Raw genomic sequence first — 17778 nt, 5'->3', positions numbered from 1 at the left:
CTGGGAGTGTAGCCCGGAGACAGATGGGCTTCCAGGAACCCCAGTACCATAAAAAATTTAAAAAAAAGGATAAAATAGGAATTAAGAGTGTGTCTTGGAGGTAGAATGCCCCTGGGTTCCATCCCAAGTACTGAAAAAAATAAATAAATAAAAAACAAAACTTTTAGCCAACATTTAAGATGTTTGTAAACCTGAGTTGTGTGTGTGTGTGTGTGTGTGTGTGTGTGTGTGTGGTGTTGGGGATTGAACCTAGGGGCATTCTACCTCTGAGCTACACCCAGAGCCCCATTTTTTATTCTATATTTTGAAAAAGGGTCTCACCAAGTCACAAAGGCCTCACTAAGTAAGTAGCTGAGGCTGGTCACAAACTTGGCTCCTCCTGTCTCAGCCTCCCGAATGCTGGGATGACAAGCGTGCGCCACCACGCCTGGATCTCCTTCCTTCCTTCCTTTTTTTTGTGGTACTGGGAATGAAACCCAGGGTCCTTATACTTCTGGACTATACTCTCAGACCTATTTTATAGTTTTATTTGGAAACAGGGTCTCACTAAGTTGCTGAGAGCCTCACTAAGTAGCTGAGGCTGGCTTTGAACCTGCGATCCTCCTGTCTTAGCCTCCCAAGCACAGGGATTACAAGCGTGCACCACCACGCCCGGCTTCTTTATTTTGAAACAGGGTTTCACTGAGTTGCAAAGGTCCTGTCTGCAAACTACGATCCTCCTGTCTCAGCCTCCCAAACGCTGGGATTTACCATCCACTTTTCAACTTATATCTTCTTATCAAATTTCTAAGCCGGGCGTGGTGGTACACACTTGTAATACCAGCATTTGGGAGGCTGAGACCAGAGGATCGCAGTTCATGGACACCCTCAGCTACTTATGCCCTTTGCAACTCTGTGAGACCTTGTTTCAAAATAAAAAATAAAAAAAATTGGGCAGGGGGTGTAGCTCGGAGGTCAAATGCCTATGGGTTCCATCCCCAGACCCGCAAAAAAAAAAAAAAAAAAAAAAAAAAAAAAAATTCTAGCCAATATGTGGAATATTTTGTAGACCTTAAGGGTGTGTGTGTGTGTGTGTGTGTGTGTGTGTGTTGCTGGGGATTGAACCCAGGGCCATTCTATCTCCAAGGTACACCCCCTGCCCTATTTTTTTTTATTTTTTGTAGTTCTGGGGATGGAATCCAGGAACTTCTCCCTCCAAGCTACACTCTCATCCCTATTTTATTATTTGTGCTAGTGAAGATTGAACCCAGGGCCATGTTACCTCTGAGCTACACCTCCAGCCCGATTTTCTTCTTTATTTTGAAACAGGGTCTCACTAAGCTGCAGAGGGCCTCACTAAGTAGCTGAGGCTGGCCGCAAACCTGCAATCCTCCCGTCTCAGCCTCCCAAGTACTGGGATTAGCAGTCTGTGAATTTTTTTTTTTTATGAATGAATGAATGTGGTGATTATTGGAAGTAGTGAAAGCCAGTTGGGGGTGGCTGTTCCTCTCCTAAGCCTGCTTTTCAGGGCCTTGAGATAAGTAGACTCAGAGCAGAGACTTGGCCCTCACCCAGGTCAGGGAACCTCTTCTCTGAAGAGCCTCAGGAAGAGACCATTTCCTCTTATCCCGGCCAAGCCAGAGCCAGAGCGGAGGCAAAGGCGAGGCTGTGCGGGGACAGGGTGGACTGCAGGCCTGGCTGGCCCCAGCATCTCGGCAGCAACTGTGCCAGCAGGCAAGGGTACCAGGCCTGCTCTTCCTAAGGTGCCCAACACCTGAAAACACTAGTCAATCCCCACATTTGTTCTTCTTTTTTTCTTTTCTTTTTTTTTTTTTCGACAATACTGGGGGTGGAACCCAAGGGCATTTTACCTCTGAGCTACACCCCCAGCCCTGATTTTTTTTTGGAGGCACTGAGGTTCCTGGAAATCCTTCTAGGTCTGGGCTACACTCCCAGACACCTATTTTTTATTTGGAAACAGGCTCTCTTAAGCCAGCGAGGCTGGCTTCGAACCTGCACCTCCTGTCTCCACCTCTCAAGCGCGGGGATTACAAGTGTGCCCCACCACGCCGGGCTTTTTATCCTTTATTTTGAAACAGGGTCTCACTGAGTTGCAGAGGGCCTCACTAAGTAGCTGAGGCTGTCTGCGAACTGGATCCTGTCTCAGCCTCCTGAATGCTGGGATTACAAGCGTGCGCCACCACGTCCGGCTACTGAAAGCACACTGAAGACCACAGAAGGGCCGGGCATGGTGACACGGCCAGTAACATCAGAAATTGGGAGGCTGAGAAAGGAGGATGCCGGGTTCAAGGCCAACCCTGGCAACTTGGCCAGAGCACTTGGCATCTTAGCAAGACCCTGTTTCAAAATAAAATAGAAGCAAAGAGAAAACCCTAACAGAAAAAACGCTTGTCCCACGGGTGCTTGGCAGTAGTGCCGCAGACCAAAAGAAAATTGGGCAGATTCATGGTCCAAGATTTTGAAGCCCGAGGCTGAAGAATGAATGCCCTAAAGAGTAATGTTGTAAGAGTCATCTCTGGCTTGGGGAAAACGGTCCTATTTGAGACATTTCTGGTGTCTAAGTGCCTAGGGCCTGGCTCGCCCTCTGAACACACACGTTATGGGCTCCGGGTGCTAAAGGCAAACCCAGAAATGGGCCTTGCGTGGCAACAGCCTCGCGCGCACACACACCTACAGAGACCTCCATCTCCGCCTCCACCTGGGGGCATGGGAAGGGAAGCGGTCCACACCGGGGAAAGTACATCCAACTTTTACGCATACTTTCTTGAAATACGACCGAGAAAAAGCAATCGCCTCCAGCATCTCCTGGGGGCTCCATTCCAAGGGGGGGGGGGCAACGCCCCTGGGTTCGTGCGCTCAAAGAGGTGAGGTCAGTGTGCTCCCACGCCCCCTCCGGGATCCAGAGCGCCCCCCACCGCCCACTCCGGGGGGCCACAGTCCCAGGCCCCCCAGCGAGACCAGCTGGACCACACTGGGAAGATGGACCAGAGAAAAACCAGCGGGAGCCCTCGGGAGACCCTGCACACAGTAGGGCGGCGCTCCCCCCACCCCAGATCTCCCTGCGCGCCCAACACCGGGCTGGGCAGCCGGGGTGCAGCGGTACCTCGGGTGGGGGGGGTCGGGAACCCCTCCTACGAGGCGGGCGGGCGTCCAGAGCCGGGGAGGGGGCGCAGGAATCCACCCTCTTTTGCACGGCGTCTGGGGCCGGTCAATCTGCCTAATCACCGCTCCGAATGCCTGCACGCAGCACACAAAGCGCGCCCATTAGCAGGTCCAAAGTGTGGCCGCGCTCACTTTAAATGAGAAAAGGCGTCCACAAAAGGGGGGAAAGCCAAGTTCCTCGGCCTGCGGGACGCCTGGGGTCGCCCTCGGCATCCTCGGGGGGCTCAAAACCCCGAGTTCCGCGGAAAAGCGGAGGGAGGCGGGGAGCGGGAGGGGGTGGGGGCGTGAGCTGCCCCGAGCACCCCGAAACCCCGAAACCGCGGGGCAGCGCCCTGCCCGGGCCGGCCCCTCCCTCCCGGGGACCCCCAGGGTGGGCACAAATGCAACTTTCCTTCTGGATAATAAAAGGCAGATCGCGGCGCAGGGCGAGGACGCGACCCCCCAGCCCCAGCCCCAGCCCCGCGCGCGCGGCCGGAGCCGAGTTGGTGGAAAGTTGCTGCGCGCCCCCGGCCGGGCCCCGGGGGGGCTCCCGCCCCACCCCCCACTCACCGTGCGCGCCCCTCCGGGGGACAGGGCTCCGCCGGGCAGGTACGGGCCGCTCAGGTCCGGGATCATCAGGAAGGGGTACCCCGGGTAGGGGGGCCCCTTAAAGAGCGCGCCTTCCTGGGGCCTGCGCCCTGCCGGGGAAACCGGACGGTGAGGCGGGGCCGCGGACCCGGGCGGGGACCGCGCGCGGGATCCCGCGGGCCACCTACCGTCGCAGTCCCGCGGCCGGGGCACGGCGTCCCGCGCGGGGGGCGGGCGCCGCGCGGCCGGCGGGGGCGGCACGAAGGCCGGCGGGGGGCCCGGGTGCTCGGACTCGTGCACCAGCGACGACTTGACCTCGTCCAGGTCCCGCTGCGCCGACGCGCGCCCGCCGCCCGGCTCCTGCTCCTCGCCGCCCTCGTCCTGGAAGGCGATCAGCTCGTCGCTGGCCCCCAGGTCGTCGCCGCCGGCCGCGCCGGGGCCCCCGCCGCCGAGCTGGGGCATGCTGCCGCCGACTGCGCGGGCGCGGCCGCCCCGCGGGCTGGGCTCCGGCCGGAGGGACGGAGGGACGGAGGGAGGGGCGAGCGCGGGCCCGCCCCCGCCCGCTCGCCGCCCCCGGCCGCCGCCCGCGCCCCGCCGCCCCGAACTTTCTTGCCAACCACCCCCAAAGTCGGCGCCGGCCGCGCCCGCCCACCGCCCGGGCGCCGGCGGCCCGCACTGCCCCCTGCTGGACGGCCGCGGGCGCGCACCCGGCCCGCACCTGCCCCGCGGCCCCGCGGCCTCGCAGCCCCCACCACCGCGGGGTCCCCACGCCCCCCTCGCCCCGCCGCCGGGTTGTCTGACTTGGCCCCGCCGAAGCCCCGACGATCCCCTTTCAAAGGCAAGGTCTGGGCCGGGCGCGGTGGCCAGCCTTGGGGAGGCCGATTCCGGAGGATGGCAGGTTCGATGGCGGCCTCCCAAGGACTGGGATTTCCAGTGTGCGCCACCGCGCCCGGCTAGAAGAGGTTTTAGAATAAGTAGCCGGGTGCGGTGGCGCACACTGGTAACCCCAGGACTTGGATGGGAAGCCGAGACAGGAGGATCACTGGTTCCCGGCCAGCCTCAGAACTTTGGGAGACCCTCTACAACTTAATGAGACCGAGAGTGTGTGTGTGTGTGTGTGTGTGTGTGTGTGTGTGTGTGTGTGTGTGAGAGAGAGAGGGGGGGGGAGACACCCAGGGGCTTTCCTACCTCCGGGCTGTACTCCCAGACTTATTTTATATTTTATTTGGAAACAGGGTCTCCCTAAGCTGCTGAGAGCCTCACTAAGTAGCGGAGGCTGACTTCGAACCTGTGCGATCCTCCTGTCTCTGCCTCCCAAGCGCGGGGATTACAAGTGTGCGCCACCAGGCCCAGCTCGAGGCCCTTTCTAAAATATAAAAATTAGCTCAGGGCATGGTGGCGCACGCTTGTAATCTCTGCGCTTGGGAGGCAGAGACAGGAGGATCGCGCTGGTTTGAAGCCAGCCTCGCTGGTTTAAGACACCCTGTTTCCAAATAAAAATATAAATATAGGTCTGGGAGTGTAGCCCAGAGGTAGAAGGGCTTCCACGAAGCCCCGTACCACCAAAAAATAATAACAATAAAATAAAATATAAAAAATAAGCCAGGCCTGTTGGCACATGCTTGTAATCCCATTGGGAGGCTGAGACAGGAGGACAGCAAGTCATCAACCTGAGACTGTTACAAAATGAGAATAAAATAGGGCTGGGACATAGCTCATTGGTACAATGGTCCAGGGTTCAATAGTGGGTACCAAGTACCAGAAAGAAAAAAAAACGGGTATGGGGAGTAGGTGTAGTTCAGTGCTAGTAATAGAGAACCTCTGGGATAGATCCCCAGTCCTATAAACAAAAAAAGACCCCCTTAAAAATTCATGGCTTTCAGCGGGGTGTGTTGATGGACTCTTGTAATACCAGTATTTGGGAGGCTGAGACAGGAGGATCACAGGTTCGCGGCCAGCCTCAGGGACTCAGTGAGACCCTGTTTCAAAATGAAGAATAAAGCCGGGCGTGGTGGCGCACATTCGTAATCCTGCTGGGATTACGAGTACGGGATGGAACCCAGGGGCCTTCTACCTCCGAGCTACACCCCCCAGCCCTACTTTTTATTGATTTTTATTTTTTGTAGTACTGGGGGTGGAACCCAGGGGCTTTTCTACCTCCAGGCTATATTCCCAGACCTATTTTATTTGGAAACAGGGTCTCACTAAATTGCTGAGAGCCTCACTAAGTAGCTGAGGCTGTCAGAGAACCGCGATCCTCCTGTCTTAAGCCTCCCAAACACTGGGATTACAAGCGCGTGCCACTACGCCCAGCTTATTATTTTAAAACAGGGTTTCAGCCGGGCATGGTGCCGCACACTTGTAATCCCAGCATTTGGGAGGCTGAGACTGGAGAATCACAGTTTGCGGACAGCCTCAACTACTTCGTGAGGCCCTCTACAACTTAGTGAGACCCTGTATCAAAAAATAAATTAAAAAGTAGGGCAGGGGATGTGACTTGCAGGTCAAATGCCCCTGGGTTCCATCCCCAGACCCACAAAACAATAACAATAAAAAACAGGGTCTCACTGAGTTGCAAAGGGCCTCACTAAGTAGCTGAGGCTGTCTTCGAACCGGAATGCTCCTATCTCAGCCTCCCAAATTCTGGGATTAGAAGTGTGCACCATCACACCTGGCTGTTTTTATTTTGAAACAGCGTCTCACTGAGTTGCAGAGGGCCTCACTAAGTAGCTGAGACTGGCGGAAAACCTGTGATCCTCCTGTCTCAGCCTCCCAAACGCTGGGATGAGAAGCGTGCGCCACCGCGCCCGGCTGAGGGGTGTGTTCTTCGTTGACTCAAGTCCTGGTGGGTTCACCATTGAGGTGCTTTGTGGTTGTAAAAGTGTGTTTGTCCGTGTGGAAGAGGCTTAGGACAGAAAGGGAAGGTAATTAACATATGGGGCCGTAGCTCAGTGGAGGAGCAAGTATTTAGCATGTGCAAAGCTTTGGGTACCACCCCAGGACCAAAATTAACCTATGGGAGGGCGGGGCAGCGTAGCCCAGCGGTAGAGCCAGTGCTTAGCACCCGCAAGGCTAGGAGTTCAATCCGGAGCACTAAAATTAACATATTTAAAAGCCAGGCATGCTGGCCCAGGCTCTTAATTCCCATCCTTGGGAGGCTGAGATGGGAGGATTTGAGGACAGCCCCAGCAAGTAGTGAGACTCTCATCAACCTAGCAAGACCCGGTTTCAAAAAAAATAAATAAGAGCCAGGCGTGGTGGTGCACACTTGTAATCCCCGCGCTTGGGAGGCTGAGACAGGAGAATCTCGCAGGTTTGAAGCCAGCCTCAGCTACTTAGTGAGGCTCTCAGCAACTTAGTGAGACCCTGTTTCCAAATAAAATGTAAAATAGATTGGGGGTGTAGCCTGGAGGTAGAAAGCCCCTGGGTTCCACCCCCAGAGCCACACAAACACACAAAAAGTTAATTCTTTCCAAACTGATGTCTAGATTCAATGCAAAGCCCATAAAAAGTTTATGGCAGAAAGTTGGCAAACCACTTCTAGTATAGGTAAGTATATGACTCATATGTTTTGCTTTCTCTACCTGAGGAATCTTCCTTTCTTTCTTTTTTCCCTTTCTTTTTTTGGTGCTGGATATTAAACCCGGGGCATTCTTCCTCTGAGCACACCCTCAGCCCTCCGTGAGTAGGTGAAGCTGGCCCTGAACCTGTGAACCTCCTGTCTCGGCCTCCCAAGTTCTGGGATCACAAGTGGGCCTGGCTCTTTAGGAATGTTTGATGTCTTCCGAGACTTCCTAACCAGGGAGCGAAAGTCCCTCCCAGGGGTAGTAATTCTGTAAAGCCAATGATTTGCCCCGAAGGGAGGGGCTTTTCATTGCAAAACCACCCCAGGGATTCCAAACCCAAGCCTCCAGCCTCTACCTTTTGGAGGCCCAGGGCTCTTACACTCTGGACCTAAATACCAGATCCCCTGCCCTGACCATCCTACGACTCAGGGCAGCGCCTCTGCCGGGCTGCAGCATTTATTCACAGCAGCCCACGCCAAACCTGCTCAGCCAGCGCAGCCTGCTTCTCTCAGGCCCACCGCAGAAACCCAGACGCAGCTCCTGGCCCTGCTCGGTGCGGACCGTCTGCAGGGCCTTCCTCTTGCAAAGGTCTCCAGTGCCGGTCACTCCCAGGTCTGTTGGCCTTGCTATCCCCGAGCAATAATCCATCTTATTTATTTATTTCTTTGTTTATTTTTGCGTTACTGGGGATAGAACCCAGCGGCATTCTTCCTCCAAGCTGCACCCCCAGCCCTATTTTTTATTCTTTATTTTGAAACAGGGTCTGTGTGTGTGTGTGTGTGTGTGTGTGTGTGTGTGAGTCTAGGGATGGAACCCAGGGGCATTCTACCTCTGAGCTACACCCCCGGCCTGATTTTTTATTCTTCATTTTGAAACCGGGTCTCACTGAGTTGCAGAGGGCCTCACTAAGTAGCTGAGGCTGGCCGCGAACCGCGATCCTCTGGTCTCAGCCTCCCGAATGCTGGGATGACAAGCGTGCGCCACCACGCCCGGTTTAGCAAGGCCCGGCCAAGGGCCTTGCTAAGTATTTAAGGCTCTCCTTGAACAGTGATCCTCCCAAATACTGGGATTAAAAGCTTTGATGCCACCAGGCCCGGCTTTTTAATTTTCATTTTGAAAAGGTCTCTCTAGGTCCATGAGAATGTCGATACTTGCTGAGGCTGTCTGCGAACCTACATTTCTCCTGTCTTAGCCTCCCAAGTATTGGAATTACCGACCTGCACCACCATGTCTGGCGCTTTTCTTTTTCTTTTTCTTTTTTTTTAAATAGGGTCTCACTAAATTACTGAGGCTTTCACTCCTTAGTTGTTAATACCGACCTGCAATCCTCCTGTCTCAGCCTCCCAAGTACCTGGAATAAGGCAAGTGCCACTCACACCCAAGTCTGTCATTTTTTTGTGTGTGTGTGGGTCTGGGGATGGAAACCAGAGGCATTCGACCTCCGAGCTACACTCCCTGCCCTATTTTTTATTCTTTTATTTTTGAAACCAGGTCTCACTGAGTTGCAGAGGGCCTCACGAAGTAGCTGAGGCTGTCCACAAAACTCTATCCTCCAGTCTCAGCGGCCCGAATGCTGGGATTACAAGCGTGCGCCACCACGCCCGGCTTTTCATTATTTTCTTGGTGATATTTTAGCACTACATAAAAGTCACCAATTTATAAGCTGGTCCCAATTTCAGTTTTGTGCTAATTTTAAAATCAGCGTTAAGCCGGGCGTGGTGGCACACGCTTGTAATCCCAGCATTTGGGAGGCTGAGACAGGAGGATTGTGGTTCCCGGACAGCTTCAGCTACTACTTAGTGAGGCCCTTTGCAACTCAGTGAGATCCTGTTTCAAAATAAAGAATTTAAAAAAAAAAAAAAATAGGGCTGGGGCTGTAGCTCAAAGATGCCCCTGGGTTCCGTCCCCAGTACTGCAGGGGAAAAAAATTAAAAATAAAGAAATAAAAAAACCAGTGCTATTTGATAGTAAATAGAACACCTGCATAGTAAATAGAGATGCCTGCATTTCTTTTTCCGGATCTGACCAATATTTTATGTTCTTTTTTTGTGTGTGTGTTGTACTGGGGGTGGAACTCCAGGGGCTTTTCTACCTCCGAGCTATACTTTCAGACCAACTTTATACTTAATTTGGAAACAGGGTCTATGCTGAGAGCCTCACTGATTAGCTTTGAACCTGTGTGACCCTGTCTCAGTCTCCCAAGCGCTGGGATTACAAGCGTGCGCCACCACGCCCGGCCATGTTCTGTTTTAAAACAGTGTCTCACTAAATTGTGGAGGGTCTTGCTATATTGCTGAGGCTATATTCAAACTGGTCATCTTCCTATCTGAGCCTCCCAAGTAAGGGGTTTATAGGCGTGGACCACCATACCTGGTTTGACTATATATATATATATATATATATATATATATATATATATATTTTTTTTTTTTTTTTTTCCAAGTCTGGGAATGGAACCCAGAGGCATTTGACCTCCGAGCTACATCTGCTGCCCTACTTTTTATTCTTTATTTTGAAACAGGGTCTCACTAAGTTGCAGAGGGCCTCATTAAATAGCTGAGGCTGTCTGCAAACCTCAATCCTCTGGTCTCAGCCTCCAGAATGATGCTGGGATTACGAGGGTGCGCCACCACGCCGGGGCTTGACCAATATATTTTAACATTTCGTGGAAAATGCGGAGTGAGGCACAACATATGGTTTTGTTGTTGTTGTTTTAATATGGGATAGTTTTTGGCAGCTACTGCTGGGAGTTGTTCTAAAAACACCCTAGGAAATGGAATCTGGGGATGGGGAAAGTGGCTGGGGTGATACTTTGTTTCTGTCTTGACTGCAAAATCCAAGGTTCTCTATTGTTTTAGATTTCCTTTACATAGCATTAATTACCTGGAGAACATTTTATTCCCTAATTACATAATTACATCTTGTTACATTTTTTTTGGGGGGGGGGACTATTTCCTTTTTTTTTTTTTGCGGTACTAGGAATTGAACCCAGAGGGATTCTATCTCCAAGCTACACCCCAGCCCTACTTTTTATTCTTTTTTTTTTTTTTAAACAGGTCTCACTGAGTTGCAAGAGGGCCTCACTAAGTAGCTGAGGCTGTCTGTGAACCAGGATCCTCCTGTCTCAGCCTCCCAAATGCTGGGATTACAAGCGTGTGCTACCAAGCCTGGCTGTTTATTCTTTATTTTGAAACAAGTTCTCACTAAATTGCAGAGGGCCTCACTACTTAGCTAAGGTTGAGATCCTCCTGTCTCAACTTCCCAAGTACTGGGATTACAAGCATGCTCCACACCTGGTGGGAAGGGGAAAAAAAAATCTATCTATCTATTATTATTATTTTTTTGGGGGGGGCAGTATTGGGGATGGAACCTAGGAGCTTTCTACCTCCAGGCTACACTCCCAGATCTTTTTTTGTTTTGTTTTTGGAAACAGGGTCTCACTAAGTTGCTGAGAGCCTCACTAAGTAGCTGAGGCTGGCTTCGAACCTGCGTGATCCTCCTGCCTCCTGTCTCAGCCTCCCAAGTACTGGGATTACAAGTGTGCACCACTACACCCTGGCTTTATTTTTTATTCTTTATTTTGAAACAGTGTCTCACTGAGTTGCAAAGGGCCTCACTAAGCAGCAGAGGCTGTCTGTGAACTGTGATCCTCCTGGCTCAGCCTCTTGAATGCTGGGATTACAAGTGTGGGACACCACACCCAGCTTTATTTATTATTTATTTATTTATTTATTTATTTATTTATTTATTTTGGTTTTGGGGATTGAACCCAGGTATATTCTACCTCTGAGTTACACCCCTAGACTTTTTAAGTGTGTGTGTGTGTGTGTGTGTGTGTGTGTGTGTGTGTGTGTGTGTTTCTATGGTACTGGGGATGGAACCCAGGGACATTCTACCTTTAAGCTATATCCCCCCCAGCCCTATTTTTTATTCTTTATTTTGAATCAGGGTCTCACTGTGTTGCTGAGGCTGTCCTCAAACCCGGGATCTTCCAAGTACTGGACAGGCATGTGCCATTATACCCTGCTTATTCACAACTTTAAAAATAAGAAGCACTGAGCTGGGCGTGGTGGCGCACGCTTATAATCCCAACATTTGAGAACTGTGACAGGAGGATCCAGGTTCGCAGACAGCCTCAGCTACTTAAGTGAGGCCCTTTGCAACTTAGTGAAACCCTGTTTCAAAAAAATAAAGAATAAAAAATAGGGCAGGGGATGTAGCTCAGAGGTGGAATGCCCCTTGGTTCCTTCCCCAGACCCACAAAAAAAAAAAAAAAAAAAAAAAGAAGCACTGCAGGGTGTGGTGGTGCACGCTTGTAATCCCCCCCCCCCTGCTTGGGAGGCGGAGACAGGAGGATCGCACAGGTTCGAAGTCAGCCTCGCCAGTTTGAGAGACCCTGTTTCCAAATAAAAATATAAAAATAGGTCTGGGAGTGTAGATCGGAAGTAGAAGGGTTTCCAAAAAAAAAAAAAAAAGAAGCACTAACGTATACAATACTCTGGGTTTGATCCTCAGTAACACACACACACACACACACACACACACACACACACACCCTTCTAAAATTCAGAAGCAGCCGGGCTTGGTGGCACATGACATGCCTATAATCCCTGTACTTGAGAGGCTAAAACAGGAGGATTATAAATTCAAAACCAGCATCAACAATTTATTAAGAATCTAAGCAGCTGGGCGTGGTGGCGCACGCTTGTAATCCCAGTATTCGGAAGGTGGTTCGTGGGCAGCCTCAGCTACTTAGCGAGGTCCTTCGCAACTCAGTGAGACTGTTTCAAAAGTCAAAAAGACTAACTGGGTGGTGTCGGACGCACGCTTGTAATCCCCGCGCTTGGGAGGCTGAGACAGGAGGGTCGCGCAGGTTCGAAGCCAGCCTCAGCTACTTGGTGAGGCTCTCAGCAACTTAGTGAGACCCTGTTTCCAAGTAAACTATAGTGTAGCTCGGAAGTAGAAAGCCCCTGGGTTCCATCCCCAGTGCCTAAAAAAAAAAAAAGGTTCTAAGCAAACCTAATGAGATCCTGTTTCAAAACAAAAAATAAGTAATGAGCTAGGGGCATAGCTCAGAGGTAGAACGCGCTGAGCTCCATCCCCAGTGCCATGCACGCACACACAGATTCCCTTGAGATAACATCTTTCTGTCCTATCAGATTGGCGACACCCCAAAAGTCTGATGGTGAGGTACGGGGCTCAGGCTCTTGTTTGCCGTTCGTGGAGTGCGACGTGATACCATCTGTACAGAAGGCAATTTGGCAGAATAGAGCAACAGTGAACCCGCGCTTGCCCTTGAATTTTGCAATCCTACTTCTAGGAATCTCTCCTCGTGACTCACCGGCACGACTGAGAAACCACATGCAAACAAGGCAGTTCGCTGCCACACTATTCGTGATAAAAGGTCCGCAGCCAGCCGGGCGTGGCGGCGCACACTTGGGATCCCGGCACTTGGGAGGCTGAGACAGGAGGAGCGTGGTTCGCGGACAGCCTCAGCTGCTTGGTGAGACTCCCGGCAACTTAGTGAGACCCTGTTTCTAATAAAATATAAAATACGTCTGGGAGTGTAGCCCAGAGGTAGAAAGCCCATGGGTTCCTTCCCCAGTACCAAAAAAAAAAAAAAAAAAAAAAAAAAGATTGGCAACAAGCGGGGCGGCACGCGTGTAATCCCAGCGTTTGGGAGGCTGAGGCAGGAGGATCGTGGTTCGCGGCCAGCCTCAGCTACTTAGTGAGGCCCTCTGCAACTCAGGGAGACCCTGTTTCAAAATAAAGAATAAAAAATAGGCTGCGGGTGTAGATCGGAGGTAGAATGCCTCTGAGTTCCATCCCTAGTATCATAAAATAAATAAATACATTAATTCATTAATAAATAGTGCTGGGGCTGTAGCTTGGAGCTAGCGTACCCCTGGATTAAATTCTCAGTGTGTGTGTGTGTGTGTGTGTGTGTGTGTGTGTGTGTGTGAAAAGAGAGAACCCTTCTTATTTTTACCGTGATGGGAAGTTAGTGACTAGTGAATGAATAATGTATAAGACCAATTATCAAGAGGTGGGAGAACGTGAATATTTTTAAATAGAGATAAGTGGTCATTTAAAAAAATGAAGTCAATTGACAGTGGCCGCCTCTGGGAGTTGAGGGAGGGAGAAAAGAGAACATAGTCATGATTTTCTTGTAGGCATTTAGCTATTGCTAGATCTTTAAAAATGTATTCATATATTCATTTTTTTTTTTTTTTGTGAGACTGAGGGTCTATGGGTATTAAATCTATGGGTATTTTACCCCATCCCTATTTCGTTTGTTTTGTGGGTCTGGGGATGGAACCCAGGGGCATTCGACCTCCGAGCTACACCCCTTGCCCTATTTTTAAAAATCTTTTATTTTGAAACAGGGTCTCACTAAGTTGCGGAGGGCCTCACTGTAAGTAGCTGAGGCTGTCCCCAAACCGCGATCCTCGGGTCTCAGCCTCCCAAATGCTGGGATTACAAGCGCGCCACCACGCCGGCCCATTCCTATTTTGTTTTGAAACAGGATGGCATGCTGGGAATGGTGGTGCAAGCCTGCCATCCCAGGACTTGGGAGGCTGAGACAGGACGATCGCTGGTTGGAGGTCACACTCAGCAATTTACTGAGGCCCTGTTTAAAAAAACAAAAACAAAAACAAAAATCAAAAACAAATCCGGGCCTGGTGGTGCACGCTTGCAATCCCAGCATTCGGGAGGCTGAGACCAGAGGATCATGGTTTGCGGACAGCGTCAGCTACTTAGTGAGACCCTGTTTCAAAACACAGAATAAAAAAAAAATAGGGCAGGGGGTGTAGCTTGGAGGTCAAATGTCCAGACCCCACAAACACAAAATAAGTTCTCACTAAGTTGCCGAGGGTCTCCCTAAATTGCTGAGGTGGCCTCCAACCTGAAATCCTCCTGTCTCAGCCTCCCCAGTACTGGATTAGACAGGCCTGTGCCACCATGCCAGGGTGAAACACAGGAAATAGAAAAGATTTCCTGTACTCACTCACAGGTTCTGGAAGAGGGAGGCACCACGTGAAGGGGCCCCCCAAGGTCATCTGAATAGGTCTGGTGGGGCCGGAGGGAGGAGAGCCCGGGAGCCCATGGCATCCCTGCTGGGTAATTTGCATGTAACTGGGTTAACGGGAAAGGCAAAGTCCTTTGTGCTTCTATTGCGAAATAGGCGAGACTGAAAAATTTATAATTTACTTTCTTCTTTCCTTCATATATATATATATATTTTGGTACTGGGGATGCAACCCAGGGGTGTTCTACCTCAGAGCTACACCCCATCTTTATTTCTTTTATTTTTTTATTTTTTGGTGGTACTGGGGATGGAACCCTTCTACCTCCAGGCTACATTCCCAGACCTATTTTATATTTTATTTGGAAACAGGGTCTCTTAAACCAGTGAGGCTGGCTTTGACCTGCGCGATCCTCCTGTCTCCACCTCCCAAGCCCAGGGATTACAAACCACCACACCTGATTTCTTTTATTCTTTATTTTGAAACAGGGTCTCACTGAGTTGCGAAAGGCCTCACTAAGTAGCTGAGGCTGGCTGTGAACAGCGATCCTCCTGTCTCAGCCTCCCGAATGCTGGGATTCAAGCATGCGCCACCATGCCTGGCGGCTTAATTTTTTTTTTAAACAGGGTCTTGCTAGGTTGCTAAGCGGCTCATTAAGTTGCTGAGGCTGTCCCTGACCCTGACCCTGAGATCCTCCTGTCTCAGCCTCCCAAGTATGGGATTACAAACCTATGCCACCATGCCTGGCAGAAAATGCAGGGGGGTTTTTGTTTGTTTTTTTTGCGGGTCTGGGAATGGAACCCAGAGGCATTCAACCTTTGAGCTACTCCCCTGCCCTATTTTTTATTTTTTATTTTGAAACAGGGTCTCACTAAGTTACGGAGGGCCTCACTAAGTAGATGGGGCTGTCTGTGAACTGCGATCCTCTGGTCTCAGCCTCCTGAATGCTGGGACTACAAGGGTGCGCCACCACGCCCGGCTAAAAAATGCAGGTTTTTTTTTTTTTTTTTGGTGGTACTGGGGGTGGAACCCAGAGGCTTTCTACCTCCCGGCTATACTCCCAGACCTTTTTTATATTTTATTTTATTTTATTTATTTATTTATTTATTTTTTTGCGGGTCTGGGAATGGAACCCAGGGGCATTTGACCTCCGGGCTACACCCCCTGCCCTATTTTTTATTCTTTATTTTGAAACCGGGTCTCACTGAGTTGCAGAGGGCCTCACTAAGTAGTAGCTGAGGCTGTCCGCGAACCACGATCCTCCAAGTCTCAGCCTCCCGAATGCTGGGATTACAAGTGTGCGCCACCACACCCGGCTCCTTTTTTATATTTTATTTGGAAACAGGGTCTCACTAAGTTGCTGAAAGCCTCACTAAGTAGCTGAGGCTGGCGTGGAACCCGTGCGATCCTCCTGTCTCAGCCTCCCAAGCGCGGGGATTACAAGCGTGCGCCACCATGCCTGGCTGCATTTTTTTTTTTTTTTTGGTGGTACTGGGGTTCCTGGAAGCCCTTCTACCTCCGGGCTACACTCCCAGACCTATTTTTACATTTTTATTTGGAAACAGGGTCTCCTAAGCCAGCACGCGGCTGGCTTCGAACCTGCGCAATTCTCCTTCCTGTCTCTGCCTCCCAAGTGCGGGGATTACAAGTGTGCCCACCACGCCTGGCTTGCAGTTGTTTTTTTGTTTTTTTTTTGTTTTTTTTTAAGAAAAAGATATAAGCAGAAGCAAAGCTAGCTTGAGCAGACAGGAGGAAAAGGTTTCAAAAGAGTCAGCTGGCCTTCCCAAAGGTTTAGCGAGGTGTTAACAGGTGTTACCTTTTATGGTATAAGAAGGAAGGCTCCCAGAGCCAGAGGGCGCAGCCAGAAGTCATGGTGAGTTAACCCGGGCTTCGAAACCTGATCAAGGCCCTTGCCACCTTTAGCCAGCTGGATCTCAGAATTCCCGGGGAGGCTTTGCGGCTCATTTTCCCAGGGCTCAAGAGGAATGTCCGCAGCTGTTTCTCTCCCCTCAAGGCCTGTCTGGGGAGCTGGCAGGAGGTGAGGGAGAGAGACCTTGTTTCACAATCCATACACAGAAAGAAACTATGCTCAAGAGCTCAAACTAAGCCCAGAGGCTGAGACAGGAGGATTGCAGGTTCGAGGACAGCCTCAGCATTCTACCTCCAAGCTCCACTCCCAGCCCTATTCTTAAACCATGATCCTCCTGTTTCAGCCTCCCAAATGCTGGGATTACAAGCATGTGCCACCACACCCAGCTCTGACCCTGTTTTTTTTACTTTTTATTTTGAAGCAGGGTCTCACTGTGTTGCAGAGGGCCTCACTAAGTAGCTGAAATTGCCCGCCAACCTGCCATCCTCCTGTCTCAGCCTCCCAAGTACTGGGATTACAAGGGTGCACCACCCCGCCCGGCTCAAGGCTTAATTAAGTTTAGTGCCCAGAGCAAAAGCAAAAAAGAAAGAAAAGAAAAGGTCCTCAGCCAGGCGTGGTGGGCCACGCTTGTAATCCCAGCATTTAGGAAGCTGAGATAGGAGGATTGCACAGGTTCAAAGCCAGCCTCAGCTATTTAGTGAGGCCTTTTGCAATTCAGTGAGACCTTGTTTCAAAATAAAGAATGAAAAATAAGCCGGGCATGGTGGTGCATGCTTGTAATCTCAGCATTCAGAAGGCGGAGACCAGAGGATTGGGGTTCATTAAAGAATAAAAAATAAGGCAGGGGTGTCGTTCGGAGGTAGAATGCCCCTGGATTCCATCCCCAGTACTGCAGAAAGAAAAGGGAGGAAGGAAGGAAGGAAAAGAAAGGAAGGAAGGAAGAAAGAAAGAAAAGAAAAGAAAGTAAAGGTCCGCATTCCTCGCTGTCTCTGGCTGGAGTGTGTACTCCTCGCACACACTCTCTCCTTGAGCCATTGGCTCTAAAGAGCCCTTCTGAAACCAACACCCATGAGCGCGGCCCTCCAGACTCGGAGTCGCGGCTGTGCCTGGGTCCCCTCTGACCTGTCACCTCTCCTGGGCCACCGCTCTTCCTGTGACAGCAGTGCATGATGGTCCTTGGTGCACAGCCTTCTTCTCTCCCCTCAGAGACGCTGAGGGAGGGCTGGTGTGAGCCTCCGGGTAGTGCCAGGGAAGGAGAGCCAGCGTGCTCACCCGGGTGCAGGGCTTGGTCACGCCCGGCCGGCCTGCTGGTGCGCTGGCATCCAGGGGTACCCGTCCCTCACCAGGCTACGGTGTGCTCCAGCTGTGCGGGGGCGGGTGATTGACAGCTGGAGCTCCTGGAGGAGCTCATTAGGAGAAGCGGGGTGGGGCTCAGGGCGGTGAGCTGAGGGTGGTCTGGCCTCGCAGGCTGGGTGTCCTCTGCCTCCGCCAGCGTGGGGCCCAGCTGCGCCATGTGCTGAGGCCCAGGCTCGGCTTCTGCTGGCCTAACAGCTGCCTGGAATATTCATTAGTGTCCAAGTCTCCC

The 17778-nt window shown here is 51.2% G+C and overlaps 1 protein-coding gene across 2 annotated transcripts in view; it reads right to left on the bottom strand.

Annotated features, from left to right (window-relative positions):
- The window catches only part of TCF7L1 (transcription factor 7 like 1), a gene marked incomplete at both ends in the record, with an annotated part of 123895 nt that extends 119704 nt beyond the window's left edge, over window positions 1-4191 (bottom strand). For both annotated transcript variants that reach the window (XM_080711737.1, XM_080711738.1), the window contains 2 exons: window positions 3712-3839; window positions 3918-4191. In XM_080711737.1, the coding sequence (XP_080567863.1) occupies window positions 3712-3839; window positions 3918-4191 (402 nt within the window). The remainder of the gene's footprint in view (window positions 1-3711; window positions 3840-3917) is intronic.
- Between the last annotated feature and the right edge of the window lie 13587 nt (window positions 4192-17778).

This window comes from Muscardinus avellanarius, assembly GCF_963383645.1.
Source record: "Muscardinus avellanarius genome assembly, chromosome: 15".
NCBI classification, from domain to species: domain Eukaryota; kingdom Metazoa; phylum Chordata; class Mammalia; order Rodentia; family Gliridae; genus Muscardinus; species Muscardinus avellanarius.
Note: the sequence above shows the minus strand (reverse complement) of the source record. Positions and strands in the feature narration are given on the sequence as shown.